The sequence below is a fragment of the Condylura cristata genome, unplaced genomic scaffold, assembly GCF_000260355.1.
Source record: "Condylura cristata isolate star-nosed mole 26May11 unplaced genomic scaffold, ConCri1.0 scaffold00014, whole genome shotgun sequence".
Taxonomy (NCBI): domain Eukaryota; kingdom Metazoa; phylum Chordata; class Mammalia; order Eulipotyphla; family Talpidae; genus Condylura; species Condylura cristata.
The window spans coordinates 45,493,045-45,503,323 of NW_004567115.1; the positions used below are offsets into that span (position 1 = coordinate 45,493,045).

A 10,279-nucleotide genomic window follows, 5' to 3' on the forward strand; every position below is an offset into this window, starting at 1 on the left:
AAATGTGTCTGAAGTCTGCTGGGGTAAGAAGTAATGCTGGTGGTCAAGAACTACTGGGCTAACAAGTCTTCCCTTTCTTCAAGGGGTAGCTGAAACCCGACCTTTTCTTTATTTCTTGGATTATTTGTCATTATATTGATTTCTGCACCTTGTCTGAATTGTACTTGCACTAAGAGTCAGTAACACATCATTGACTTCCTGGGTTTTAATGATTTCATATACAATGGCCTCTCGTCTTAAAGAACTTGAGAGCAAGTTCTTTAAGGGCAAGCGAAAAAGTAAACAATTCTCAACTGCTTAAAAAATAAAAAATGTTATTGTCAAAAAAAATCCCAGCAAGTATTGCACAAGAGAATGAGCCACAGCATACTGCAGAGAGGGATAGCGGCAGCACTTGGTACAGCAGAGGTGTCCTGTAGGCTTAGTCTACAGCTTTTCTTTCTAGTTTAGGTTGGCTAAAGAAAAGCAATACACTCATGACTTTGGAAGAAATGGCTGTGACTGAAATAAGAAAATCTTTACAGAAAATAATACATAGTATGTACACAGTTGCTATTATTTTCCTCATCCAGGCAAGAGAAACCTCTTGGTTTGAACCTCGGAATCATGTCCATGTAAAAATGTCCATGCAAACATACCTCTCCCCAGTGCAAGAGCTGCTCATAGTTTTCTATTGTCTCCTTGACAAAAAACTTCACCCTCAGAATGGACCGTCCTGTTTATAATTTGAATCTGACGATAGGGACCTGAGGACTCTGACAAGATGGCAGATGGACCTCTATGTTGAAAAACACCACAAGCTAGTCACAAAGTTGTTATGTGCTCTCTGTCCTGTGATGTGCCCTTAATATACCCTCAGGGCACCAGGCCTTCAGACATCAGCTAGTGAAATGTTACCTACTGGCTTAAAGTATGAAGAAATCTCAATAGAGAAAAACATTTAGAATGTTCCAGATGCTAAGAGGTTCAATTTTAATAACTGCTCAGTGCAAGAAAAAAAAAAAGTCCATTTGAGCTTGTGAATATGCATATCTTTTAAAATTCATAGCTACAGTGTTTTTACAAATGATGAACTAGAATTGCAGATAGCTGCGATTAAACTTTGCACATTCTCAAGTTCTGTTCCTATTTCAATAGGAGAGTGAGCTGATTTACAATTAAGAGCACAGTCTCTGAAGCTAGATTGCCTCAGTTTGAACTCTGGCTCTCTCACTTACTAGCTATAACTTCTTAGTATAGATATAGTATAACTAATATAACCTAACGGAGGGTTATACTAACATTATTTAACCTCTCCATTCTGTCATTTATCAACGAGTATAATAATAGTGTCTCCCATATAGAGGTGCCGTGAGAATTAGTCAAATCAACATATACAGGATCTTCACACTGTCAGTCCATATACATAAAGCAAACTGTTACTCAAACATGAAACATTAGCCTGCAAAAAAGATAATATTAATGAAAGAGGACTACTGATTTATTTAATAATCTCTGATTTGTTTATATCCAATGTGAAGTTTTTTGACCTACTTTAAAAGTACATATGTCATGGTGACCATCACATTAGACTTCAAAATTTGTGAAATTTTTAACAGAAGAGAATGAAAAACAAAAAGCACTTTGAATTTGGAAAAGCACCAGGACTCTGGATAGGTTAATCACAATTACAACTGGCCAGGTCAGGACGTAAATCTGATCGCCTGCTCACCATGCACGTGCTCATGTTCATGCCGTGAGGACAGCGTCCAAGCACCCCAGAACCCCTACTTTGTAAACTGAAGAAAGAATGTCTCCAAAGTGAACATCGGCTATATTCATCGCTCTGTTAGGAGGGGGCCATGTTGATGCCTTTCCAAGCAATGAAGTGACTGGCAGCATTGCAGGGCCAGCTGTTTCAGGACAACCAAATGAGGTTCTGTCTCACAATCAGACAGCCACCTACCAAACTGACGAAGGTCCAGGCAGAGATTTGCTCCCTCCACCAAGGTGGTATTTCGGCAGATGGTCCACAGATTGAAGTACATGTAAACTGGCAGTGAGGTAAAAGCCGTGACTCCCAGCCAGGCCAACATGAAAAGGTATGTCAGCATAATGAACTGCAAGATAAAAAAACAGATGCACAGATTCGTAGGTGAATAGCTCATAAATAATAGTGTATTTAGATGGCTGCAAATTACTTCCAATTATTTAATCCATATCATCTCTATATAAAGTTATCTATGTAAACAGGATCTTTTTTTTTTTTTAAAGATTTACTTCATGTGTGTATGCATACTAGAGCTGGGGTGTAGACCAGAGATGCAGGGTGGGGGCGGGGGGAGACAGAATTGGGAGCAGAACAGGCAGATCTACTGAAATACACTAATGAGGGGAGCAGTTGGCAAGAAAGGAGGGGTCTGCTATGCCATGTTGGTCAGCTTCCTGGCCGGGGATCAAACTCTTGCTGCAGTGGCTGCCTATAGCCTTATAATGCTGAGAATTAACCTCTTGGGCCACTAAAGCACCCTAAATATATACCCTTAATTGTCTGATTTAACACTTATATTTAACAAGTGTTAACACAACTACAGACATAATGGAAAAGGGACAAATAGAAATATCAATCACCTGAGGGTAAAACACAAGTTTAGACCCACACATTGATACAAATTGATTTTACAGCCTGCAGCAAATTATCACTGGATTTACTAGCATTGCTCATGATATTGTTAAGGGGAAGTCTAATGGACTCCACCTGCTACTCCAGCTTTCTGGACCCTACACCTACTCCAGTGATTGAAAACTACAACTCCCAGCAGTACCAGGGAGAGAACTGCGAGGACCCAAGGGCGGGGCTAGCAGGAATTCTGGGACACTTGGGGGGATAAATAGGGCGAGATTGCATCTCATGGTCTCTGGCTCTCTGGCTCCGGAAGCAGCTCTCCTGACCTCGTGACTTGGTGCATTCAGTCAGCCTAGCCTGTAAGGTATTGCAATCACTTTGTATCCCGCTCTCTTTCACTGGGTTGCTTCCCATTCCTTTCCCCTTTTGTAAATAAACCCATTATTGACCCTTTTGTGAGCACGCAGGTGAGGCCCCACAGACAGGCAGCCCAGTCCACTCTGGGCTACCCTGTAACAATATGAGTATGTAATTCATTATATGATGTGTCCATGTTGGTAAACACAAAACACTACAGGTCTCTACTATGAAATACTAATGACTGGAGAGGCTGATAAATCCTTATCCATCCTAGTAATGTTCTGAAACTATGATTTGGCAGACAAATTTATACTTCATACATTCAAGATGAAACAAAGCCTGGTCATATTTTACCACTAAGTGGCATTAATGTCAAATGAAATGATACTATATCTCACTATCTGGAAATAAACAAAGGAACAGGCAACACTAAACCAATACAAAACCTAGAAATTTGACTGTAGAATCAAGGCTACCATCAAGGTATGGAGACACAGAGTGGAAGGGTTCCAGTGGGCCAGGGTGATCATGGGCTAGGGGAGATGATCACTGGTGCCGCAGGGTGAATGTGATAACATATACCAGATGAGGTATGAGCTTGTACCCCTAAATCACATACATATACATTGTGGACAAATGTTATCTTACAGATGATACAGTTAAAAAAAAAATTCAGCACTGGAGTAAATATCCCTAAATGGTTGTTTCTCCTTTCCATAGAATTATTAGTTTCCATCACTTTTAGATTATTTCATTTTTGTGCAACAAATACTTAATAAGGCCCAAATAGGTGTCAAGGTATATGGCAGGACTTCACTCAGAGCAAACAACATTTTCTTTTAACTCTTCAAAAGAATACAATAATTCTTTGTGGAAATCTAGACATTTGGTCTTGAAATGTACTGGACTATCTAAATACTTTTTTTTATTCTCAGAGAGATAAAGCAAAACATTGCTTGGGTCAGTTTTCCCCTTTTTCCTTCAGGGAAAGGGAAAGAAAACAAATCATAAGCAATGCATGCTGCAATGTGACTGTTGGCTCAGAATTCCTCCTTTCTTTATCCTTCCATATCCTATCTACCATTCTTTTAAAGATTTATTTATTTATGCATACAAGAACTGGGGAGCAGGCCAGAGGTGCTGGGGAGTTGAGAGGATTCACCAGAGACAGAGTGGGGAGCAGAACAGGCAGATGTACTGCTATCCACTGCTAAGAGGAGGTGATGGGTCAACCCCGTTGTCCTGGGATCGAACTGGTGCTATAGTGGCTGTGAATAGCTTCATAGTGCTGGACATTAACCTGCTGCACCAGCAGGGAGGCAAGAAGAGTCCCTATCTTACCATTCTTAAAGTACCCAGTCTAGTGAAGGTCTATTTAGCTCAGCATACTATATGCATCCGCTCCCATTCACTTTCTGTATGAATACCCTGTATGATGATATGTGTCACTTTCCCTTCTCTGCTATTTGATTCTATTCTGCAAGGGGGCAGGATCAGTTGATTCATTGACAAGCACTGACACGCCACTCACTGTCTCTCACCTAAATGTCACATTTGTTTAGGAAAAAAGGGGACTTGAGAGCTTGCTGATGAAATGATCTTCAGCTGGATTGAGTCTAGGCTTCTCTTTATACTTGATAAAATGGGAGAAAATGTTGAACTGAACACAAATTTGTAATGAGGCTATAAAGAGATAATACATGAAAGCATTTAGCATAGAAACTGACACTTAGGAAACACAGACCATATATGAGCTATTTTCCTTCTAGATAGAATTATTTTGAGTATTAACGCTACCACCAAAACCTATGTTTTGGCTGAATGATAGGACTATACAGAAGAAGGAGATTAGATTTCATTTCACGTTTTAAGAAATTAAAAGGAGACGTTCTTGAGTCTGGGAAAGTTAGTCAATGAGGGCTCTCACTCAAAGGCTCCACAAAATTTGGAAACCACCCCAAAACTGAAGAAATCTTGTTAATGGAAATCCTTTGAGGAAAAAGCCTTCTTTATTAACATTTTCATTACTTGCAATTGTAGATCGCAAGGCTAATTTATAGTCTCAGGGACAATGAACATGATACAGCAGCTTGAAGTCCATTCCTTTGGAGGCTAAAAGCAACCCAAGGTCCATGGGAGAGTAATCAGCATGCTTTTGACTACATCCCCTCTATATTGTTTTTCATTCTATCCCAGGGGATTTTTCAAAAGCTTCTTTTGAAGGTGTTGTTCACTGGAGAATAGGACTTATAATTCAATAGGTTTAGATTCAAAGTGGAACACTTTGAACTGTGTTGCTGTTGTTACTTTACAAGGCAATAAAAGGTATGACTCCTGAAGCCACAGTCTGATTCAGATTTTCTTTTTTTTCTGCAAGCTGTAATGTTCAGGGAAATTAATGCTGCTGAGTGCTATACAGTAAATTTGTGTTGTGAGAAAATATTTTTATTATTACTGATACACAAATTGTGTTTGAAGAAATGACTTTTGAGTCACAGTTCATAGTCACTGAAAAATTCAAACTAAACAAAATCCAAATATAATTCTCTTTTCCTATTTTATGTTTTAACATGGGATCTGAGAATGACTACCAAGATTGAGCTGCTATTTAAATTAATTATTACTCTCGATAAAAACATGCTCTGAGTAATAAATAAATAAAAATGATCATCCTGACTGCCATTGCTAGGAAGAGAGAGAGAATATGACTCCTACACAGATAAGTTGCTCTTATTTTTAATTAAAATAATCTCTGAGAATTTGAACAATTCTTCTGAACTTGAAAAAAATCTTTTGCCTCTATTAATACCTATTTGCAGATGAAACGCTCCCTGAAAATCAACTCCACAGGCTCTGTTTAGAGTGAAAACGAATAAACAAAAACTGGAAGAAATCAAAATATGACTATACTTGAAGTCAGGAACACTCACTATTTACTTGAGACAGACACAGCACATCAGCTTTTGTGAACTGCAATGTGACATAAAAAGTAAACAGAAAAACGGTTCACACATGAGGTCACTCAACTATGCACATGGTCCATAATAATCTCACTTTACAAATAAATACATAAGAAGTTGTTTGATTCGAAAAAATAATTATTCTGTATTTCTACTTTAAAAGACTTATTTATGTATACATACAAGAACTGGGGTGCAAGCCAGGAGTGCAGTGTGGGTAGGGGCAAGGGAGAAGATTCACCAGAGACAGAGTGGGGAGCAGAATAGGCAGATCGACTGAAATACACTGCTGAGGGGAGCAGCAGGAAGAGAGGCGCAATCTGCTGAGCCATGTGGGTCACCTCCCTGGCTGGGGATTGAACTTGTGCTGCAGTGGTACAAAGAGCTTCATAGTGCTGAGATTTAACCCCTTGTACTACCAGAGAGGCCCATCATTTTGTATTTCTAAATAAAGCCTGAGTATGGACAGAAAAGACCTACTTAAGTTGTAGTTGGTGTTTATTGCCTTGGACAAGAAGTTTTAATTCCCAGTAGCTTTGGCCTTGTTTATAGGAAGGAAGGGAGGGGAGATCTTGAGTAGACAGGATTTGTAACATGGCCTCATTGGCTTTTCATATTGAACCATGGTTTCATATATCACTCACACATATTAAAGTTCTGACTACCCCCTCTAATTTGTCTAGGAAAAATTATTCATTATGATTTTTTGGTTTGGGTTAGATTAATTAACTCATTCTTGAGTGGTAAAAAATGGTGCAAAATGATAGGTACTGGGTGCCAGATTCATAATTAAAGTTAAGCACATTTCATTATCACATCATTATTCTAGGACCACTTCATTATTTTAGGCCCAATTCAATCAAAACATGCAAATGAGAGTCACAATAAGCATCTTCTTGGTATCCTTAGTCTTACTTTGGCTTAGTCTTACTTTTTATCCAATATATATTTACTGATATCATACCAGGTATTAGCATTGCATTCAACAAAATTGCTACAAGTTATAACTTGGGTAATTGTAATTTAAAAAAATAATATATAATTATGGTTTGATATCAACCTGTATATTCCAATCAATGTTACAAATTTATTTTCTTTAAGATTTATTTATGAGGTACAGGCCATAGGAGTGAGAGGATTCACCAGAAATAGAGTGGGGAGCAGAGCAAGTAGCTCTACTGAAATACACTGCTAAGGGGAGACAGGAGAGAGCTTCCGCGCCATGTGAGTCACTTTCTGGCTGGGGATCGAATTCATGCTGCAGTAGCTGTGGAGAGCTTCATATTGCGGTTTTTTTAAGCCCTTGTACCACCCAGGAGGGTCCAGTGTTAGAAATTTAGTAGGAAGCTGAAAGAGAACTGAAGGAGGCAGGATTTTTCATAATCTTTGGAAGAAGGTTAAACAGATGATTATCCTTGATTGTGCAGCAAAAACAGTACAGGTTACTTAACATGAAAGCGACTTGTGACATTAACTGTTCTCGATCTGAACTCTGATGAACTTATGATGCCTAAGAAAATCACACCTTGTTGAGCTACAGACTTTCTGTGGCAACTTTAGCAGGTGTGTTCCAGTCAAGATAAAAATAACAGCTTACAAGTCAGCATCCCAGATGAAAAGGAGTCGGCTGACTGCAAAGTCTCTAGGTCTGTGAACTACCTAACTACTGAAAAATAGCTCACATATTAGATGCAGTGTTTTGATATATGTGCTGTCATATATATTTTATGAGACAATGAGCTATTTCCAGGTATAAGCAGAATTGAACAAAAGAGATCTACTGACAAATGCAAAGTGTAAGCAAAAATACACAGTCAGGCTCTACTATTGTTAATACCGTCCCTTTGCCATTCACTAGTTTACGCTAGGGCATATACAAATATTTTGCTGAGTATTAGCTTGGTTCCCATCATTTTCCAATAGTATGCTTTTAAGGAAAATTTTCTTGTTTGCAATGGATTTAAAGAATATCCATTCAACCATGTTTCCACCTTAACAGCAACAAAAAAGAAATGTCATTAGAGTTCATGAAAGACAATAATAGCTCAAAGCTCAGGAGAAACCCTGTGATTAGAAGTTCCATGTAGACATCAGCAGAGGAATCACAGCCTCCAATAGCAGTTTCAATCAGGGCCATGCATTAGATCACCTGAGAAATAAAGAGTCAGAAAGAGATGTTCAGGCCTTTTCCATGCTACTGTATTTTAAACATTTCCAAGACTAAGACTGATGAACATCCAGTATGAAGAACTTCTGATCTATTGGAACCAAAATAAGCTCTGTGAGTACCTTTGATGAGAAGGCTTCTTGATGTTCTATACTCCTCACTCCTGTGCCTGGATATATACATAACTTGGATGGTTTGCCAGAAATTCATGCTAATGTCAACGAAACAACCAAATGCCAGAATGAGTGAGAAACCAGGCATGAAGTAAATTTATAAATTGGGGTTTACACAGTCAACACTAGTGAAATTTGGGGCCAGAAAATTCTCTGCCCTGGGAAAGGCCTGAGCATTATAGTATGCAACATCCCGTGCTTAGTAGACACCAGGTTTACAATCCAAACCTCTCAGTGATCCTTTGTTCAGAGATGAAGACGCCCACGTTTGAGAGCTACCATGCTAATATGAGACAATCGCAACTCAAAAAGACAAGCAGTGGAGCAGATGGATATGCTAACACTGTGCTTGCAGAATTAAGTGTTGAACTCAGGGTAAAGGAATCTATATAATGCAAAGTTTGATGTGAGAAAAATACTTAAGTTATTATAAAAATTACTTGAAAACACCTAATTCTTATTCATAATTACATGCTATGCCATCGCTGTGGATCCAAATTACCTAAGTACAATACGGATCAAACAGTTATTTAATAACATTGTGAGGCCCTCCTTAGTGGTGCAATGCCCACTGCACCCACTAAGCACACACTAGGAAGTTCTCCGCAGCCACTACAGTTTATGTTCGATCACTGGCCAGGGAGCTGACCCACATGGTGTAGCAGAGCTCTCCTGACCCTCCCACTGCTCCCCTCAGTAGTGTATTTCAGTACAATTGCCTGTTCTGCTCCCCAAACTGTCTCTGTTAAGTCCTCTCACCTCCCACACTTTTGGCATGTACGCCAGTTCTTGTATGCATAAAGAAGTAAATCTTTTAGAAAATAACATTGTGTTATGATCAGGGAAGCTTGATCCACAATTGCTAAAACTTTGAAGCAACCAAGTAATCCTTCAGCAGGTGAATGGCTAGATCAACTTTTGTTCTTCTAGACAATGGAATATTACTCAGCACTTAGAAGAAATGAATTATAAGTCTTAGAAGAAACTTGCATGCACGCTACTAGGTGAGAGAAGGCTATGGGATGAGAGATTCCAACTATAATACATGCTAAATGAGAAAAACTATCATCACAGGAGAAGATGCATGAATGTCAGGTGTTAGGCTCCAGAATAAGAATGCGTGGAGTTTGGTGGATTTCAGGGTAGTAAAAATACTCTGAATGATACTGTAATGATAAATACATGCCATTATTCATTTGCTCAAAAATCATGAAAATGCATGAAGCCAAACATGAACTCTAATGTCAACTATTTGATGATGCTGTAACATATAGGTTCACTGGCTGTGACCCATGGGCAACTTGGTGTGGGATTTTGATAGTGAATGAAGAATTTGGATAGGAATGTGGAATTTTCCTAAAGTATGCAGAACTTTGATAGAGAATGTGGGATCTTGATAGAGAATGTATCTTATTACAGATGTCAAGGTCATATACATAACATGCAAGGGCAGTGGGTGAGCAGAGAATCTCTGTACCTTCTGCTTGATTCTGAGATGAACCTAAGATCACTCTAGGAAATCTATTAAAATACTTACTATGTTTTTTTCCCCCCCTTCTTACCTTGTATTAGTCTTATTTAACAAATCCATTCTGTTTGATCACCCCTAGCCCTAACCCGAAAGTGCTGAAGCCACATTCTCAGCTGGCCTCCTGCTGTCACTGTGGGGTCAGCTAGGGGTGACTGGAAGCCTGGCCAGGCTTGCTGCCTCTGCAGACTGAGAAGGCTCTACTGCTTTTGTCTCTGTTCTCTGTGTGTGTGGGGGGGAAGGGCTGGAAGATGGGGTACTAAACAAGTAGGGGGCCACTCGGGAGGGCTGACTCCCTGCTGGGTTGTCTCTGGAGGTGCCCACGCAGCTGCCACCCTTCAGGTCTGCTGGTTGACACAACTGTGACTACTATGCGAAAGAACGAGGTTTGTGTTTGTGCTTTACCAATTCTTGGCGGTCTCGCTGGATGCTTGAATGGCACACAGATCCTTAATAGCTACACCTAGGCCCTCCCTGGTGGCGCAG

The 10,279-nt window shown here is 39.5% G+C and overlaps 1 protein-coding gene across 1 annotated transcript in view; it reads right to left on the reverse strand.

Moving 5' to 3' along the window:
* Positions 1 to 10,279, reverse strand: part of GPM6A (glycoprotein M6A) — a 244,914-nt gene that overhangs the window by 15,192 nt on the left and 219,443 nt on the right. Inside the window, exon 4 of the mRNA XM_012724904.1 lies at positions 1,946 to 2,099. Coding sequence (XP_012580358.1) covers positions 1,946 to 2,099 — 154 coding nt within the window. The remainder of the gene's footprint in view (positions 1 to 1,945; positions 2,100 to 10,279) is intronic.